Source organism: Eutrigla gurnardus (genome assembly GCF_963514095.1).
Source record: "Eutrigla gurnardus genome assembly, chromosome: 17".
Taxonomy (NCBI): domain Eukaryota; kingdom Metazoa; phylum Chordata; class Actinopteri; order Perciformes; family Triglidae; genus Eutrigla; species Eutrigla gurnardus.
The window spans coordinates 24,581,217-24,601,668 of NC_139928.1; the positions used below are offsets into that span (position 1 = coordinate 24,581,217).

General features: G+C 39.5%; 1 protein-coding gene and 1 long non-coding RNA gene across 4 annotated transcripts; one reads left to right on the forward strand and one right to left on the reverse strand.

The window, feature by feature from the left end:
* Positions 1–4,627: 4,627 nt before the first annotated feature.
* On the reverse strand, positions 4,628–6,398 carry LOC311028028. The gene is made up of 3 exons (XR_014598674.1): positions 6,327–6,398; positions 5,631–5,663; positions 4,628–5,151 (listed from the first exon to the last, which is right to left on the reverse strand). It is a non-coding gene; the product is annotated as an uncharacterized lncRNA (long non-coding RNA).
* Positions 6,399–18,638: 12,240 nt separating this feature from the next.
* On the forward strand, positions 18,639–20,316 carry LOC311028497 (uncharacterized protein). 3 transcript variants are annotated; one of them, XM_084033106.1, is made up of 7 exons: positions 18,639–19,016; positions 19,119–19,189; positions 19,481–19,657; positions 19,765–19,826; positions 19,904–19,990; positions 20,145–20,201; positions 20,284–20,316. In XM_084033106.1, exons 1-7 carry the CDS (start codon positions 18,850–18,852, stop codon positions 20,284–20,286), a joined length of 624 nt encoding a protein of 207 aa, XP_083889232.1. In that variant the 5' UTR covers positions 18,639–18,849; the 3' UTR covers positions 20,287–20,316. The 3 variants fall into 3 exon arrangements, 1 of the variants encoding a protein (XP_083889232.1); XR_014598731.1 differs by lacking the exon at positions 20,284–20,316 and having other exon boundaries at positions 18,639–19,189; positions 19,910–19,990; positions 20,145–20,261; XR_014598730.1 differs by lacking the exon at positions 20,284–20,316 and having other exon boundaries at positions 18,639–19,189; positions 19,910–20,261.
* Positions 20,317–20,452: the final 136 nt, after the last annotated feature.

The window sequence follows — 20,452 nt, forward strand, 5'->3', positions numbered from 1 at the left end:
TTCTGGGTTTGGACGTGATTTAGACCATTGTGGGTTTGCATTATATTTATTTATTCTGGGTTGAAAGTTGATTAAGGGCTAATTCATTCTGCTTTTACAGCAGATTTAAATATTTTTTTTTATTTATTCTTAATCTAGATGAATTCTGGTTTTAAACTAGATATGTTGTGGGTGTAAACCTAATTCATTTTAGCTTCAGACTGGAATCATAGAAGCCTTTATTTTTTGGGGTGGAAAGTGAACCAATCTGTGACCAGATTACTTATTCTGGTTCTTGAACTAGATTTATTCGGGTTTCAAACTCGAGTTATTCTAGGTTCAGACAAGACTCTATTCTCATTCTACCCTGTGTTTGTTTGGAGAAGGTGAGCTAGGGTGCCTGTTAAGTGACACAGTTTAGTTCTTATTTACTCTGGGATTGGTTTACACTCGATTTCTTCTGATTTTAAACAAGTTTAATTCTGGGTTCATACCAGACTCACAGAAGCCTCTCGCTTTGTTGGTACAAAGGTAAACCGGTCTCACTGTGACCACAGATGTTTCCTAGCAGGAAATGTTCTTAGATATAAATAGTTGCGTAGGTGTGGATCAAGCATCTCTGGTATGATGTTCTCTTTCAGGACAGAACTGGTTGTGCCATAATTATTACGTACACAGAGTTTGTGAGAAGGATTATGTTTCAATATGTCATCAACATGTTGCCGATGAAACACCTTTGCTTTACCTCAGACCTTCACACAGCTTGCAAACTTCACATTCAATCAGGGTTTTCAGATGTAGTTGGACCTGACAAAGTGCTGAAACCTGTTTAAGTAAACCGTTGTCAACATGAAAAGAGTCCGCCGACGGCATCAGACACTTTCTGAGTTAATGACCTTAAAAACACCGGGACATTTAGTTCTAGTTAAGTATCGCAATGATTATTATTAATGACCTTTTGAGTAACAATTACATTTAATGAGTCAAAGCAGGCTGGGTCATAATGCACATTCAAACAAACAGTCATTAACACTCAGACCAGGACCAGACAGACTACATTCCTGAAGGGTTTTCATACTGACGAGAACCACACACCTGTAGGGCTTCAACCTGCATCTGGACCTGGTCCAAGACCTGGTCCTGGCCCTGACTGGAACCACACAGCTACAAAAACTTTGAAATGGACCTGGACTGGGAAAAATGTGATGAATTTAAGAGGAAGATTTCATGTTTCTGTCAGTTGTTCCTGAGTAATAATTTGGATTGTGTTTGTAGTTGCTGCAGATCTCTCTCAGTGTGTGATGATTGTGAACAGGTGGAGCTTGCTGATTGGCTCAGCTTGATTGCTGCCACAGGATTGGTCAGAGCGAGGACAGGAGCCCTTTTTGAACCACCAGCTGACTGCAATCGTCCTCTCCCAACTCAGACCAGCGCTTCGTCTGTTGGTTGTGAGTTAAAGCTCTGGTCTACATTCTGAAAATCAGTTGAGCCTCTGAGACAGATTTGAAAAAAGCATCCCCCACCCCCCCAACCAAACCCATCCCCTCAGTGTTCCACGTTTTGACGAGGCGGGAGTGGGAGGGGACGAGGCGGGATGACGAGGAGCAGGGCAGACGAGGGGATCGGATGGAGGGTAGGAGCCAATTGGAGCCTTCCGGAGCAATGGCTGCCATCGGTCAATTTCTATGCAGGCCTACGGCTGATAGACTGAATGTAAATTTAAATATAAAACATTTTGTTTGTTAAGAATGTAATAATATATAACTACAAAAACAATGTAATAATATCAACATAACAAGAAAGTAAATAGTGCAAATAAAGTGCAAACTACTACTGAACCTGGCTGTTTGCTCACAAAGAACTCAAAGGAATTATCCCTTGAGGTGCCCTTTTGGGCCCTGTTCCCATGTTCACAACTCCATGTTTTTGTTTAGAAACATTAACACGTTCACATTTTTGCTTTTTAATACGTTTCTGTCCGTTAAAGGTAAAGAACCATAATAAACTTAGAGAAACATTTAAAGGGATAGTTCGGAATTTTGGACATAAGACCTATTTTCCAACTCAGCCGGTGTGTTCGAGACGTCTGGAGACGTTTTCAAGACATTTCATTCAGTTCTTCTAGTTGCCGAGTTCGCTTATGCTATGGCTAGCGCAAGTCAATGGTTCTAGTTAGCATGGCATTAAAAACAGTCTTGTCCACTCCACAGTGCACCCGAGGCAAATCCATTAAAACACTAGACTGTCGATGTACATATCTGTGTTGATAGAATAATATTTGAAACAAAACTAACCTCGCATCGCATGAATCATCCATTTTTTGAGGGACTAGTTTCTCAGCAGCAGCAGAATTTAACTTTGCTCTGTCGGAATCAAAACTTTAAGACGCGCTGCTCCGAATCCAGCCGGTAAATACACACCTGAACACCGCCGATTTGTCGGCCCTTAAGCCCCCAAGGCTGTCTGAAAAGTCCTCGGAGCTCACTCAAACATCGGGCAGCACACGGCCCAGCCAACCCACAATTACGCACCGCGAACCCGAACCTCTGCTCCATCCGGAGAACCGTAAACCCTCGGAGGCGTTGCGGGGAATCCCTCCGGTAAATACACACCTGAACACCTCCGAATTGTCGGCCCTTATGCCCCCAAGGCTGTCTGAAAAGCGCTTGGACCTAACACAAACACCGGGCAGCACACGGCCACGCGAATCCACACATGCAGACTCTCCGTCGGACTCAAAACTCTAAGACGCGCCACCCGAAATACTGCCCGTAAATAGGCAATCGAACCGGGCCGAATTGTCGGGACTCATGCCCTCAGACCTGGCAGAAAAGCGCTTTGACCTCACCCAAAGACCGGGCAGCCCACGGCCCAGCCAACCCACAATTACGCACCGCGAACCCGGACCTCTGCTCCGTCCGTAGACCCGTAGACCTGTAAACCCTCGGATGCGTTGCGGGGGATTCCCTCCTGGCACCACCAGTCTCCGTTTGTTCGGTCCCGGTTCTCAGCTCCAGCTATCTTGGTCTCCACAGACGCTCGTTCGCGTTCTGCCCTTTGAGCATCCCTCTCGCGCAATTCTTCCTCTGTATATTCAGGCTCGTACAGGTACGGTTGGGTTTGGGTGGGTCCTCATCAGAGTCTTCAAAAGTTTCACTATATTCTCCAAAAGTGGCCATTTCTGTGAGATTGAAGAAACTAGCACTGTAGGCTACTCTGCGGGCCCTAGTTTCGTGGCGCAGCGCACGGTCAGTTTGGCAGTTTGGTGGATCGCCTGCGCCAAGATGGGTGTGGCGGCGCAGCAGTGGGAGGTGTCGCAGATTCAGCTTGGCGTAGCAGAAGTTTCGTGGCAAAAAGCCTCGCCGAGACTGCGCTGAAAGCCCGCCAGCTCCAACCTGGTCTACTCTCGGCGCAAGGCGCAAATAAAGTCCATTCATTCAATGCGAATCACAGCTGGCGGAGTGGAAGTTTGGCTGACGGCGCGCAGTGCGCACACGTCACCGAGACCTCACAGGCAGGTTTCAACAGTTCCAGGCACATTTAAATGCAATACATAATCACAACAAACACTATTTAATGCAACTAATTGAATCAACACGTGAATTTATATCGATATAGATTGTCCCGTCACATCTGACGTCAGATCAAAGGCGTAACGGAAACTCAGCCTCTCGGACCAAAACATCTCCCTCTCTCTCCTGTTTTTTATAATATGGGCATTGTTATTATTATGATACGCGCGCACAGCGCGTGATGAGCGTGGTGGGAGCAGCGGCGCTCCTTCTGTCATCGGGTTGTCAAATGACGGAACTTGCACTGAACCTCCCCTAACGCATTAAAGGAGAGGAGAGGAGCTCATTTGATTGGTGAAAGTCTGAATCGGCTGTGTTAATCCCAGTCCACGCCTCGTCTCCTCCTCGTCTCCCACTCACGCCTTCTTCTCCTCCCTCTTTCCCACTTGCGCGGGTGGGCGAGACGGGAGGTGTGCCTGCGCGAGCCTGCGCGGTGCACCAAACTTGCAAAGTCCAGGCGGACACACCCCGTCGGCGTGGCGCAGGTGCGCTGAGTGCTGACTGCGCCTGGTCTACGAAACTAGGGCCCTGCGTCTGTAGCAATGACAGCAGGTAAACCAACTATTATAGAACCGGTAACTTATAAGTGCTAGGTGATATCAGTCCGCCGCTGCCATAGCCTACTAGGAAGTATGACACGCTGCTGCTGCTGCTGAGACATAAATCCTTAAAAATGCAAGGTTGGTTTTATTTCAAACATTCCATCAACACATATGTACATCGATAGTTTGCCGTTACAATTGATTTGCTCGGGTGCACTGTGGAGTGGGTAAGACTGTTTTTAATTCCATGCTAACTAGAACCATTGACTTGCGCTAGCCATAGCACAAGTGAACTCTGCAACTAGAAGAACTGAATGAAATGTCTTGAAAACGTCTCCAGATGTCTCGAACACACCGGCTCACTTGGAAAATAGGTCTTATGTCCAAAATTCCGAACTATCCCTTTAATAAGTTTCTGTTAGTTAAAGGTAAAGAACCTTGATGAACTTAGAGGAACATTTAATTAGTTTCTGTTAGTTAAAGGTAAAGAACCTTGATGAACTTAGAGGAACATTTCATATGTGATATATGTGAGATATAGGGAAATGGGAGGGTGGCCCCCGAAAATAAATAGTCACAAAGACACCGCCCTGTTCTGGTCAGTTCAACTTTATTTAAACAAGATCAACTTAACAAATGGAACATGTCAACAGCATGTTTGTTAACATTTATGAACTTCTGACATCTTAAAACAGTATATAAACATAGCTGATATAATTTTAAGGTACCTGTTTTGACATATTTGTTTTTTAAGGTGCCTGTTTTGACACAATTGTTTTAAACATTTGTCTCCATGATAAATAATGTAGCTATGTGAGTGTGTGTATGGTTGATGTTTTATATCTGACACCGGTTGGACCTGGGTCGTCTCTTGGGCGTTCTGTTTCTCACCAAAGCTCCCAACTGAGGAATGATTGGCTGGGAGGGGAGGGCGGGGCTCTCGGAGACATGGGCGGGGCGTTGTTGCAGGAGGGTGGGGCTCTGATGTTTGGCAGAGCAATAGGTGAACTTCTGGTTCTCTCATTCAGAGTCGGAGCTCTCGTCTTCTGTAAGAAAAACTGTTAAAACCAAAAAGACTAAATAAACTGCAAAAATATATCAAACTACTTTGAGAAAACTGTGTAGGTTTTCATTTCTGTCTTTAAGAGCTGCAATGATGCCAATTTCTATCAACTGTCTTATTTTCATTATCATTTTTTTGGGTATCATATTTCATTTATTCGAGAGTGATGATGTCACCGCCCTTTCATTTTCAGTCAATTATATTCTTCCTTCCTCTTCAGCCGATGAGAGAAAAACCAAATTAATTCTGAATAAAACTTGCTGCTGTGACTAAAAACAATACAGAGACCACAAAACCCTACTTTTTTTTAGCTCTTAAGCTTTAGCTAAAAGGCTGCTAATGCTATGCTAGTTGCTAATGAGCTAAGCCAATTCTTGAGCATCTACCTAAAAGACAGTTTTCAAGAACTTTGAGAGAATACAGTATTCATAATCGTAACAGCTTTATTATTAAAGTGGACAGTTTGAAGCTCACCTGTGGGGGCTTCATCAGATGTTGATTCTTTTTCTGACAGACACACAAACAAGTGAGACAGAACCAGGTGAAACAAAAAGGCAGAGTAGACAGAGACAGGTGAACCAGAGACATGTGAGACAGAAACCAGAGACATGTGAGACAACCTGGTGAGACAGTGGCAGGTGGGACAAAAAAGGTGAGACAGAACCAGGTGAGACAGAGACAGTTGAACCAGAGACATGTGAGACAGAGACAGGTGAGACATCTTCAGCATACCTGTGAATGATGTGAGACAGATGTTTATTTACCTGTCGACATGGGTTGTATTCCAGCATCAGAAAATGCAAAGCGGCTTGTTACATGATCTGTTGATCAACCTCAGCTGTCATGTGACCATTAATCAAATGGGATTAAATCTGATCATTAATTAGATTATATTAATATCACTTTTGGAGTGGAGGTCTCCTTCTACCAGCAGGAGGAGCAGAGAACAGAAAAACAATGTTCCTGTAACACAAACACATCCTTCATTGTCAGAACCAGTGTTTCCTCACAGAGCCACCATACAGAGGTCAGAGGTCATCACAACCACAGGCTGGTTCTCTCTTTTCAACAAAACCAGTGCAACATTTGATCACACTGATTCAGAGGGAGAGAAGACAATGATAACCAAAATACTGGTTTCTGTCTGGGTGTTTGTAAGAGTGGACTTACCTGGTAAACATGATGCTGTGATGTCAGATCCTGGATCAGGATGGCAGGTAGGCACACGACTAAATGTTACAGTACAGCAGTAATTCTTCCGGCTGAGTGACTGGCACAGCAGTTTATATATCTGCCTAAATGTCACCAGGACGGAGGATGGACCTGTGTGTGTGTGTGTGTGTGTGTGTGTGTGTGTGTGTGTGTGTGTGTGTTTGTATGCATGCGTGTGAGAGAGTTTCAGGTTTCTACATTACCATGGAAAGGTGAAGAAGACTTCTACACAGGTGAGTATTTCTGTATTTCTGTATCTAAGAGGACCTGAGCATCCTGAAGCTATATATATATATATATATATATATATATATATATATATATATATATATATTACTCACCAGTATAGGAGTCTTCTTACCTTATATACACATATACCTGAGGTACCAGAGGCCTGTGAGTCTGAGGGTTCTTCACTATATTAGCTGTTCCTAAGACTGCTCTCTTCTGGACAGAGATCTTGGATGTGGATCGTGGACTCCGCTGGAGCCACTGTCACCGTTTGGGTGTTACAGCCCCCAGTGCTCCGATTCCCAATGGTAGCACTGTTGCCTTTACTCTCCACATCTTTTCTAGCTCCTCTTTTTTGGAATTTTTAGAGCTTCTCATGTTTCTTCCTCATGTTGTTGTTGTCTCTTGTTATAGCTCCATTACCACTACTACTGTCCTCTGTTGTTGGTCCAGCACCACCATGTCCACTTGGTTGGCCATCACCAGTTTATCAGTCTGGATCTGGAAGTCCCATGGGATCTTAGCTTGGTCATTCTCAACCACTTTTGGAGGTGTCTTCCATTTTGACCTCTGGGCTTCCAGCCCATAATACTATTATACTCTTACTGCTCCTGTTCATGAAGCAGCCACTTGGTTATGTTGCTCCATATGCACGTACCTGCCTGCATCTTAGTTTAGATTGTGTTTGTAGTTTAGACTGTGTTTGTTTGTAGTTTAGATTGGGTTTATATGTAGTTTAGATTTAGTTTGTAGTTTGGATTGTGTTTGTAGTTTAGATTGTGTTTGTAGTTTGGATTGTGTTTGTTTGTAGTTTGGATTGGGTTTGTAGTTTGGATTGTGTTTGTTTGTAGTTTGGATTGGGTTTGTAGTTTAGATTGTGTTTTTGTATGTAGTTTAGATTGTGTTTGTAGTTTGGATTGTGCTTGTTGTTTAGATTGTGTTTGTTGTTTAGATTGTGTTTGTAGTTTGGATTGTGTTTGTTTGTAGTTTAGATTGTGTTTGTAGTTTAGATTGGGTTTGTTGTTTAGATTGGGTTGGTAGTTTAGATTGTGTTTGTTGTTTAGATTGTGTTTGTTGTTTAGATTGTGTTTGTAGTTTGGATTGTGTTTGTAGTTTAGATTGTGTTTGTAGTTTAGATTGTGTTTGTAGATTGGATTGTGTTTGTAGTTTGGATTGAGTTTGTAGATTAGATTGTGTTTGTAGATTAGATTGTGTTTGTTGTTTAGATTGTGTTTGTAGTTTGGATTGTGTTTGTAGTTTGGATTGTGTTTGTTGTTTAGATTGTGTTTGTTGTTTAGATTGTGTTTGTAGTTTGGATTGAGTTTGTAGATTAGATTGTGTTTGTAGTTTAGATTGTGTTTGTAGTTTAGATTGGGTTTGTAGTTTAGATTGTGTTTGTTGTTTGGATTGTGTTTGTAGTTTGGATTGTGTTTGTAGTTTGGATTGTGTTTGTAGTTTGGATTGTGTTTGTAGTTTGGATTGTGTTTGTAGTTTGGATTGAGTTTGTAGATTAGATTGTGTTTGTAGTTTAGATTGGGTTTGTAGTTTAGATTGTGTTTGTAGTTTGGATTAAGTTTGTAGATTAGATTGGGTTTGTAGTTTAGATTGTGTTTGTAGTTTAGATTGTGTTTGTTGTTTGGATTGGGTTTGTAGTTTGGATTAAGTTTGTAGATTAGATTGGGTTTGTAGTTTAGATTGGGTTTGTAGTTTGGATTAAGTTTGTAGATTAGATTGGGTTTGTTGTTTAGATTGGGTTTGTAGTTTAGATTGTGTTTGTATTTTAGATTGTGTTTGTTGTTTAGATTGTGTTTGTAGTTTAGATTGGGTTTGTAGTTTAGAATGTGTTTGTTGTTTAGATTGTGTTTGTAGTTTGGATTAAGTTTGTAGATTAGATTGGGTTTGTAGTTTAGATTGGGTTTGTAGTTTAGATTGTGTTTGTAGTTTGGATTAAGTTTGTAGATTAGATTGGGTTTGTAGTTTAGATTGGGTTTGTAGTTTAGATTGTGTTTGTATTTTAGATTGGGTTTGTTGTTTTGATTGGGTTTGTAGTTTAGATTGTGTTTGTAGTTTGGATTAAGTTTGTAGATTAGATTGGGTTTGTAGTTTATATTGGGTTTGTAGATTAGATTGGGTTTGTAGTTTAGATTGGGTTTGTAGTTTAGATTGGGTTTGTAGTTTGGATTAAGTTTGTAGATTAGATTGTGTTTGTAAATTAGATTGGGTTTGTAGATTAGATTGTGTTTGTAGTTTGGATTGAGTTTGTAGATTAGATTGTGTTTGTAGTTTAGATTGTGTTTGTAGTTTAGATTGGGTTTGTAGTTTAGATTGTGTTTGTAGTTTAGATTGTGTTTGTAATTTGGATTAAGTTTGTAGATTAGATTGGGTTTGTAGTTTAGATTGGGTTTGTAGTTTAGATTGTGTTTGTATTTTAGATTGGGTTTGTTGTTTAGATTGGGTTTGTAGTTTAGATTGTGTTTGTATTTTAGATTGGGTTTGTTGTTTAGATTGGGTTTGTAGTTTAGATTGTGTTTGTATTTTAGATTGTGTTTGTTGTTTAGATTGGGTTTGTAGTTTAGATTGTGTTTGTAGTTTAGATTGTGTTTGTTGTTTAGATTGTGTTTGTAGTTTGGATTGTGTTTGTAGTTTGGATTGTGTTTGTAGTTTGGATTGTGTTTGTAGTTTGGATTGAGTTTGTAGATTAGATTGTGTTTGTAGTTTAGATTGGGTTTGTAGTTTGGATTAAGTTTGTAGATTAGATTGGGTTTGTAGTTTAGATTGGGTTTGTAGTTTAGATTGTGTTTGTAGTTTAGATTGTGTTTGTTGTTTAGATTGGGTTTGTAGTTTGGATTAAGTTTGTAGATTAGATTGGGTTTGTAGTTTAGATTGGGTTTGTAGTTTGGATTAAGTTTGTAGATTAGATTGGGTTTGTTGTTTAGATTGGGTTTGTAGTTTAGATTGTGTTTGTATTTTAGATTGTGTTTGTTGTTTAGATTGGGTTTGTAGTTTAAGTTGGGTTTGTAGTTTAGAATGTGTTTGTTGTTTAGATTGTGTTTGTAGTTTGGATTAAGTTTGTAGATTAGATTGGGTTTGTAGTTTAGATTGGGTTTGTAGTTTAGATTGTGTTTGTATTTTAGATTGGGTTTGTTGTTTAGATTGGGTTTGTAGTTTAGATTGTGTTTGTAGTTTGGATTAAGTTTGTAGATTAGATTGGGTTTGTAGTTTATATTGGGTTTTAGATTAGATTGGGTTTGTAGTTTAGATTGGGTTTGTAGTTTAGATTGGGTTTGTAGTTTGGATTAAGTTTGTAGATTAGATTGTGTTTGTAGATTAGATTGGGTTTGTAGATTAGATTGTGTTTGTAGTTTGGATTGAGTTTGTAGATTAGATTGGGTTTGTAGTTTAGATTGTGTTGTAGTTTAGATTGGGTTTGTAGTTTAGATTGTGTTTGTAGTTTGGATTGTGTTTGTAGTTTAGATTGTGTTTGTAATTTGGATTAAGTTTGTAGATTAGATTGGGTTTGTAGTTTAGATTGGGTTTGTAGTTTAGATTGTGTTTGTATTTTAGATTGTGTTTGTTGTTTAGATTGGGTTTGTAGTTTAGATTGTGTTTGTATTTTAGATTGTGTTTGTTGTTTAGATTGGGTTTGTAGTTTAGATTGGGTTTGTAGTTTAGAATGTGTTTGTTGTTTAGATTGTGTTTGTTGTTTAGATTGGGTTTGTAGTTTAGATTGGGTTTGTAGTTTAGATTGTGTTTGTAGTTTGGATTAAGTTTGTAGATTAGATTGGGTTTGTTGTTTAGATTGGGTTTGTTGTTTAGATTGGGTTTGTAGTTTAGATTGGGTTTGTAGTTTAGATTGTGTCTGTAGTTTGGATTAAGTTTGTAGATTAGATTGGGTTTGTAGTTTAGATTGGGTTTGTAGTTTAGATTGTGTTTGTTGTATAGATTGGGTTTGTAGTTTAGATTGGGTTTGTAGTTTAGATTGTGTTTGTAGTTTGGATTAAGTTTGTAGATTAGATTGGGTTTGTAGTTTAGATTGGGTTTGTAGATTAGATTGGGTTTGTAGTTTAGATTGGGTTTGTAGTTTAGATTGGGTTTGTAGTTTGGATTAAGTTTGTAGATTAGATTGTGTTTGTAGATTAGATTGGGTTTGTAGTTTAGATTGTGTTTGTAGTTTGGATTGAGTTTGTAGATTAGATTGGGTTTGTAGTTTAGATTGTGTTTGTAGTTTAGATTGGGTTTGTAGTTTAGATTGGGTTTGTAGTTTAGATTGTGTTTGTAGTTTGGATTAAGTTTGTAGATTAGATTGGGTTTGTAGTTTAGATTGTGTTTGTAGTTTAGATTGTGTTTGTAGTTTAGATTGTGTTTGTAGTTTAGATTGTGTTTGTAATTTGGATTAAGTTTGTAGATTAGATTGGGTTTGTAGTTTAGATTGGGTTTGTAGTTTAGATTGTGTTTGTATTTTAGATTGGGTTTGTTGTTTAGATTGGGTTTGTAGTTTAGATTGTGTTTGTATTTTAGATTGTGTTTGTTGTTTAGATTGGGTTTGTAGTTTAGATTGTGTTTGTAGTTTAGATTGTGTTTGTTGTTTAGATTGTGTTTGTAGTTTGGATTGTGTTTGTAGTTTGGATTGTGTTTGTAGTTTGGATTGTGTTTGTAGTTTGGATTGTGTTTGTAGTTTGGATTGAGTTTGTAGATTAGATTGTGTTTGTAGTTTAGATTGGGTTTGTAGTTTAGATTGTGTTTGTAGTTTGGATTAAGTTTGTAGATTAGATTGGGTTTGTAGTTTAGATTGGGTTTGTAGTTTAGATTGTGTTTGTAGTTTAGATTGTGTTTGTTGTTTAGATTGGGTTTGTAGTTTGGATTAAGTTTGTAGATTAGATTGGGTTTGTAGTTTAGATTGGGTTTGTAGTTTGGATTAAGTTTGTAGATTAGATTGGGTTTGTTGTTTAGATTGGGTTTGTAGTTTAGATTGTGTTTGTAGTTTGGATTAAGTTTGTAGATTAGATTGGGTTTGTTGTTTAGATTGGGTTTGTTGTTTAGATTTGGTTTGTAGTTTAGATTGGGTTTGTAGTTTAGATTGTGTCTGTAGTTTGGATTAAGTTTGTAGATTAGATTGGGTTTGTAGTTTAGATTGGGTTTGTAGTTTAGATTGTGTTTGTTGTATAGATTGGGTTTGTAGTTTAGATTGGGTTTGTAGTTTAGATTGTGTTTGTAGTTTGGATTAAGTTTGTAGATCAGATTGGGTTTGTAGTTTAGATTGGGTTTGTAGATTAGATTGGGTTTGTAGTTTAGATTGGGTTTGTAGTTTAGATTGGGTTTGTAGTTTGGATTAAGTTTGTAGATTAGATTGTGTTTGTAGATTAGATTGGGTTTGTAGATTAGATTGTGTTTGTAGTTTGGATTGAGTTTGTAGATTAGATTGGGTTTGTAGTTTAGATTGTGTTTGTAGTTTAGATTGGGTTTGTAGTTTAGATTGTGTTTGTAGTTTAGATTGTGTTTGTAGTTTGGATTAAGTTTGTAGATTAGATTGGGTTTGTAGTTTAGATTGTGTTTGTAGTTTAGATTGTGTTTGTAGTTTAGATTGTGTTTGTAGTTTAGATTGTGTTTGTAGTTTGGATTAAGTTTGTAGATTAGATTGGGTTTGTAGTTTAGATTGGGTTTGTAGTTTAGATTGTGTTTGTATTTTAGATTGGGTTTGTTGTTTAGATTGGGTTTGTAGTTTAGATTGTGTTTGTATTTTAGATTGTGTTTGTTGTTTAGATTGGGTTTGTAGTTTAGATTGGGTTTGTAGTTTAGAATGTGTTTGTTGTTTAGATTGTGTTTGTTGTTTAGATTGTGTTTGTAGTTTAGAATGTGTTTGTAAATATCCTATAACCTTGTAGAAATGTAATATAGAAACGTTGTCCTATAGAAATAGAAATACCCCCCCCCCCCCCCCCCTGAAATACAACACTTATACACACTCCTACTCTTTGTGGAGTTTCCCGACGTCCTCACAGTTCAGGAAATCCCCCTCGGACAAACTGCCACAGTGAGTCTGACTATTAGCATGAGGTCAATTTACATCAGAACACTGGACCCTCCACACTCAGATCCCTCTGATAGAAGCTAGACAACAATCAGAGCAGAACAGCGATACTTCACCTGCAAGACCTGAACCAGATCAAGTCCTGAATTTTAATCAAGTTCTCCTATTATAAATTCATGGGCCCAAAAAAGTATTTATATTTCTAAATGTTTCTGCTTCTGTTTATATTTGACATTAAGGAGTCGACATGTGTGCTCCCACCTGTCAGAATTCATGTTTAGTTATTGGCATTAGTAGCTAACACCTAAATCTAGATGATACAGGTGTAGATTTAAACCAGCCCTTTGAGGTTGTTCAGGATTTGTCACTGTTTTTTATATAGAAAAGCTTGTCATTATGTGTGTGTGTGTGTGTGTGGGTGTGTGTGTGCACTGTTGTAATGGAAAGGCAGGTAAAATAGTATCTGCCGCTGCCCCCCCACCCCGAAAATGGGGTTTGGTGGTATTTCCGTATCAAAGCCTAGTCTGTCTCTGAACTGGTTCTGTGTAAATGGAGAGTCACCTGAATGACTGAAGAAGCCATTTAGAGCAGAGCTGCATCATTCAGCCGACGCTGCAGCTTTGAAATACTATAAGGTCAGATTTACATGTTTATACAGCTTCCATCCTTTAATCAGAGCACAGTCCTTTTATCCGTCCATCCCTCCATCCTCTGTCTGCCTGAAGACGTCCCCAGGAGGATGGACGGACCAGAAACAGAGACAGATTGTAAAACTTTGTTTTATAGCTGAAACTACTGCTGTTAGTGTGAGGTGGTTTAACATCCAGCGGAACATGACATTGTGGAAGGATAGAGGACATCATGGAGGACATCAGAGACAGTTCTGGCGTCTCAACTCCCGACTGATGTCAGGACATCAGGGTCACTTTCCGTCCTCCGCAAAAGACTCAAGACTCACCTGTTCAGACTTCACCTCAGACTCTGCATAGCATGCCCCCCCCCCCCATGTACTTGTAGCACATTGATTGATCATAGCCCTGTTGTACTTAAGGTATCCTTGCTGAACAGCTCCTACTTTACTCAAATGAGGACCGAACACTTGTTTCTATTTTTTCGCTCTTACTTTATCGGCGATGATATGTTGTGGTTTCTTTCTTTCAACAAATGTACTTATTGTAAGTCGCTTTGGACAAAAGTGTCTGCTAAATGCCATGAATGTAAATGTAAATTTAAGGTGGAGGACATTACACACTGGTAGAGAACATCAAGGGCTGGTACACTAGGGGCTGTTAGAGAACATTGTATACACTGGTAAGTAAAATGTGTTTGTATAGGGCTTTTCACAGACATAAATCACAAAAGTCACAAAGGAAAACAGAATACCCAATAACATACACAATAGCCCCTTTCAGACAGATGAAAGACGAGTTAAAATATGCCGCGAAATGGACGTTTAGATAGAACTTTGTTTGAGGCGAACGAGTGAGACGTCCCACAGCGCAGCCACGGTCTCGTCTGTGGACTCGACGGCCGCGTGACGTATTCAATGAGCGTTGGAAATCTGATTAGCCTGATGCATCAAAACAACTACGTAAGGTGAACTTTTGCTCGTCTCGCATGTTTACACGACTCTTCAACGAGCGAAGTTACTGCATCATAAACATGTCGATGTGTATAATGGCGGCCTCGTACAAGCAACTACCAGTGTTTTATCTGCTCCGGATCTACGCTTTGAGCTTGTTAAATCCGCCTGTGGCGTGTCGCCCTGGTAATGCGTCTTCTCTACGCCATGTCTTTTCCGCCTCGGGTGCTCGGAGCGTTTAGCTAGCACGCCGTATCGCCTCGTCTCACCTCTGTGATGACCTCCGTTGCCGTCTTAGAGGCGTAGTGTTCTGTTACGCTTTTCCGCCTCGGCAAGCGTTTAGACTGACAACGGGGCAGAATAACGCCGGAATATTCCCGCAACAAAAAGGCCATCTAAAAGGGGCTAATAATAGCAGATAGTGCAGCCCCGGTGCATTGACTCTATCCAAAAGCCTAAACATATGTTCAGCTGATTTCTAAAAGTGTCTTCAGAATCAGCGGATAGTCTCCAGATTAAAGGAAGATGTTTAAACCGGTCACATTTATATGATGCTTCATGTTAATTAACATCCTAAATAAGGTAAACATAAACACATCTGTAAGGTTAAAGGTCAACCTGTGTCAAAGTGTGTCACATGACGGTCCAGGACGACCTTGAGTCGTTTTTTTTTTCATTAAATTGAAGACTGCTGGTGGTTCTTAGTTTCCTGGATTCCTACGACGGTACTTGATCTTTCACAAGAGCCAGAGATTGTCGATCTGAGCTTCTGCTAACACAACAATAAGTCTCAAGATCTCAGAGCTCCATCAGCAGGATGAATTACAGACATACCAGACAGGATAACGGTCTGAACTTAATCCAGGATCAGATGCTGTGACACTAAAGCACACTGTGTCTGTTGGCATCATGTCCTCTAGTCTGAAGCAGCAACACGGACCACAGATCAGATTCAACACACAGCTGAGACTCACAGTTCCTCCTCAGTGTCCAGTAAAAACAGTCAGCCTGCTCCACAGTCACGGCAGGAGGCGGAGTCACAGCAGGAAGTGAGTCGCAACAGGAGGAGGAGTCAAGGCAGGAGGCAGTAGGCGCATTTCCAATCATGCATGCCCATGCATTTGCCTCGCATAACCAGGCATTCTGGGAAAAAAACGTCACAAATGCTGGTGATAACTTCCCTTTGCGACATGTCACATGACTTTAAAAACTTGCGGTATCTCCAGGGTACCTCCCTCCGCATGCTTTTCTGTGCAGATGGTCTCAAATAAGTGCGGACATAAGACACTCCCCTCAACGTTGCCCTAGTTGGTTAGAATTACCACGTGAGAAAATTCCTCACCTTTGCTCCTCAGCCTCCATCAACAAGGGGAGTTCCAATGCCTCGAATTCGTCCACGACGAAGAAAGCCAGCGCCACTGGGTAGGCCATATTCTTTGTGCAAAGTCTGTGAAGTGCACCTGTGTCTGACTTGACGTGGTGGGAACTTGACGTGTTTATGACGAGTTCCGGCGGATCCTCTCAAGTCTCGTGCATGCATAGGAGCAAATGCATCGCATGTCAAGTTCCCACCACATCAAGTTGGACACAGGTGCACTTCACAGACTTTTTTTTTTTTTTAAACTTTATTAATAATTATATACATAACAAAAACCCAGTGACGCTGGCTTTCTTCGTCGCTGACGAGTTCGAGCCGAGGCATTTGAACTCCCGTTGTTGACGGAGGCTGAGGAATTTTCTCACGTGGGAAATACCACGTGGTAATTCTAACCAACCAGGGCAACGTTGAGGGGAGTGTCTCATGTCCGCACTTATTTCAGACCATCTGCACAGAAAAGCATGCGGAGGGAGGTACCCTGGAGATACCGCGAGTTTTTAAAGTCATGTGACATGTTGCAAAGGGAAGTTATCACCAGCATTTGTGACGTTTTTTTCCCAGAATGCCTGGTTTTGCGAGGCAAATGCATGCGCATGCTTGATTCGAAACGCGCCTAGAGTCACGGCGGGAGGCGGAGTCACAGCAGGAGGTGGAGTCACGGCACGAAGTGAGTCACAACAGGAGGAAGAGTCACGGCAGGAGGCGGAGTCGCAACCAGAGGCGGAGTCACAGCAGGAGGCAGAGTCACGGCAGGAGACGGAGTCACAGCAAGAGGCTGTCTATTAGCTGGTCTGGTCTGTCAAACTTTACTTATGTGCACTATGCATACTACTTCAACAGCAGATACACCACTATACCATATAGTGTTTTATATACATACATTATATTTATACATTACTAATATTTATTGGCATTATTTTATACTTTATATTTTTATACTTGCCCTGTGATGGACTGGTTACCTGTCCAGGTGTACCCTGCCTTCACACAATGACAGCTGGGATCGGCTCCAGCCCCCCCGCGATGGATGGATTTTTAAAACTTATTTGACTCTTTCTTTCTTCTCTTTCTTTCTTCTTATAAAGCAACTGCAGCTGTACATTTTCCCAAGGGGTTAGTAAAGTATTCTGATTCTGATTTCCATAGATATTTATGAACAAATAAATAAATGCAGACGTGGTCGCAAACTTTTTTTTTTTTTACTTTATTGAAAAAGGTACAAAACATGGCAACAGTTGTATTGATGATTGCATAAGCTGTATACCACATTTGAATTTAATACAGGAAATGCAATTGGTAATAATATTGAATAAAGTTGTAACATCGGTAGAAAGGTGAAAATAATAAATAATAAAATTAAATTAGAGCAAATAATTGTACATACAAGGGGAAATAAAGTTCAAATTCAGTAAACTGACAGTGGGGAAGTGTTTAAGAATATTATACAATTTCTGTGCTTTTCTTCCATTTATTAATTTTAAAGAATTTTCATATATTTTAAATTAATTCATGAAAAAAATTAGATTGGGGGATGATTTCAGTATTCTATTTTTGTGGATGAAAAATGTATGGATGACATAGAATTACATTACAACAGAGTTCATTTTTTGTTTTGTTTTGCAGTATCATACTGAATGTGACATTGTCTCTAGAAATAGAAGCTGGAAATGATGGGATATTTTGTTTGAACCATTTGCGGATATCAAGCCAAAATGCCTGTATTACCGTGCATGAGAAAAAGATATGGTCTGTTGTCTCAATATCACTTTCACAAAGTGAGCACATTTATCATCAATATTAAAACGTAGCATATGTAATTCTTTGGAAGGATAAATGTCGTTCATGATCTTGAAGTGTGTTTCTTTCATTTTGGGTGGTATAGGGAATGTTATGTACATAGTTCTCAGTTTGTTTACTGAGTGTTTATCAAATTTGTGTAAGATGTTGTTTTTGTTTTGTCTCCCTGGGAATAATTTCCCACTGAGGCTGTTTCTTATAAAACTATTCTTACATTTTCTGTCCAGAATTGGGATTCCCTGAGTTGTAAGCGGGGCCAGTTGCGGCTGTAAAGGTTGATGCGCCATAATATTGTGTGTTAGAAATACAAATTCTTTGGGTTGTGTTTTATGCATTTTAACAAAGTCTGATTTTGAAGGGATGAAGTTGTGTTGTGCAGAATTGATCGTAGTCTAATAAGAGACCCCTAATCATCCATTAAATCAAATATGGACCATATATTTTTCTCAAACCAGTCTTTGTAAAATAAGGACTTATTTCGGTACAGTATATATCTGTTGCTCCAGAGTATAGTAGTATGAGGTGAGAAGTTATGTACGTATAACATTTTCCAGTACATCAATATCTGTTTGTGGAACTTTGATAATGACACAGGAAGTTTATTAATATAGAATTCGAAGTCTGTGATGTGGTCGCAAACTACAGATAGCCTACACATCGCGTCTAACAGGATGTAACTTTTTCTTTGACTTCCTGTCAAATCTTTTATTTATTTATTTTTTACTTTTTTCAAATCACAATTTCCGTACATTTCAATTTGAAATACACATCTATTTACACAAACTCATTTGAGGAAAAACATTTGCTTGCATTAGAAACAGTACAAGCTTACAACACATTAACAAGATAAAATAAAATAATCATAGGGGTTGACATTTCAACAAAGGTGCTTTAAGCGTGTTAAAAGAACACACGATTGTAACTTAAAGAGCAAGAGACTTTGACATTGTTTCATATAATTTGTTAAAAGACTGGTTTTCTTCCGATAATACTTTTAGGGATGTTATATAGTTTTTAATTTCATTCTTAACACAGTTTATGGTGGGTTTGCTGTTATTCCATTTATTCTTGTGTATATGATATTTTCCCATCATGAGAATTATGTTCACCAATTTGGATACCTTTTTTGACAGACCATCCATATAAATCATTACTTGAAATCTGTTAAAGAAAGAATAGTTAGTCCCAATATTTAACCATCGATAAACATCTTTCCAGAACATCTTCGTGACCGAACAAGAGAAGAACAGGGGGGTATTCCAGAAAGGAGGTTAAATAAACTCTGAGTCTATCCCTAAACTCTGAGTTGACTTACTCTGAGATGGGAAACTCTGAGTATCCGGTTCCAGAACAGCTGATCTGAATTAGTTCAATCAACTCTGAGTATGTTCACCTCGAGTTACGCGCGTGCACAACCACTATAAAAAGCCATCGCCAATGGAGCCCTGATCCCACGAGTGTCACCATGACAACACAAAAAAAGCGATCGAGTTATTTCACTACAATGGAGCTGGAGGTACTAATGCAGGCATATGCAGAATATGAGCACATATTTCGCCGAAAATCTAACACCGCTGCAGCAGCAAAGGAGAGAGAGACGGCATGGGAGGAAATTGCTGCCCGAGTGAACGCGTAAGTTTGAACTATTCTATTTATTTAACATTTAACTGTAAGAACGTAGCACATGGGCGCAGTTATGAATGTAAAAAGGAATAAAATCTGATTTCCATTTAGGTGCAGTCCAGCAGGGGAAAAAAGGACTTGGAAGCAGCTAAAACTGAAATATAAAAACATCATTCAAAAAGGCAAGACATGTTTTGCGTGCGACATGTGAGATTGCACCTCACTTTGATTTTCTTTTTTTAATTATGAAAGAAAAATATTAATTCAGTGGCTACTTCAAATAGTAATGTAAACCCCTAACCAAATTCTGTTTTAACACGTCCTTCCACTTAATACACCAATTAGTAGATTAAAACTTGATGCAATGTTTACACATTTTTATTTTATATGTAGGCTACATTTAAAATATGACGATGTGTACAGGAACACTCAAAATACTAAGTTAAAAAAAATAACATTTGAGTTCTGCTCAGCCAACAGAAAGAAGGCAGAAGCCCGAAAAACAGGTGGAGGGCCACCTCCACCACCTCTGACAGAGGCTGAGGAGATGGCCCTCAGCCAAAACTATGGCCGACCGGTGGCTGAAGGCATCCCTGGGGGAAGCTCATCTGACCCTGTCACCCACCAGGACACAAGTGCCTACATCAGATGCAAGTACACACTTGTGTCTTTTAAAAAAATATTTTTTTTTTAGAAAAACACATCCATCTATCCTACTTTTAAAATCTATATATCTATATCTATCCCCACCCAACAGTTGAGGATGGTGTCATCTGCTTAGTTCAGCCTCCAACTGAAACAGTTGAACACCCTGCAGCTGTAAGTATTCCATACTCAGATCTTGATCAGATGGTAGCTCAAAGTAATCTGAAACAGTTTCTTTTCCTGCATCACAGGAGGAGGAGGAGGAGGAGGATGGTGACGATGGTGATGAAGAAACGCTGTCTGCTGCCACAGGGAGAGATCCAGAGAGGCCTACTGAAGTGTGTCTTAATATTATGTATAGCTACTGGCAGTGTTCTACCCATTCACATTCCTTTACATTGTCGCGTGGAATATAGTTTGACATGTAACCTACACTGAAGTGATGAGCACAGAGAATGGACAAACAACTAGCACATTCTTGTCCTTCAACAGAACATAGCTGGGCATCGTGAGGAGGGTCCATCAACTTCCACAGCACAGCTTGATACAGTGAGATTTTTGGTCAATACCATGTTAAATCTGTATGTAGAACTGTAGCAATTAAATGTTGTACATGTTTCCCAGTTACCAGTGAAGGAGTTATACAGAGTGCACCTCATGAGGACTATTACAAAAACAGAAAAGGAAATGGTTTACCTGGATCGCAAAATAAGAAAAATAGACCTTGAAATTCTCTTACTGGAACGCCAATTGAGGTGGGTGCATTGGTGAAATAGGTGAATATGTTAATGGTTGGAGCT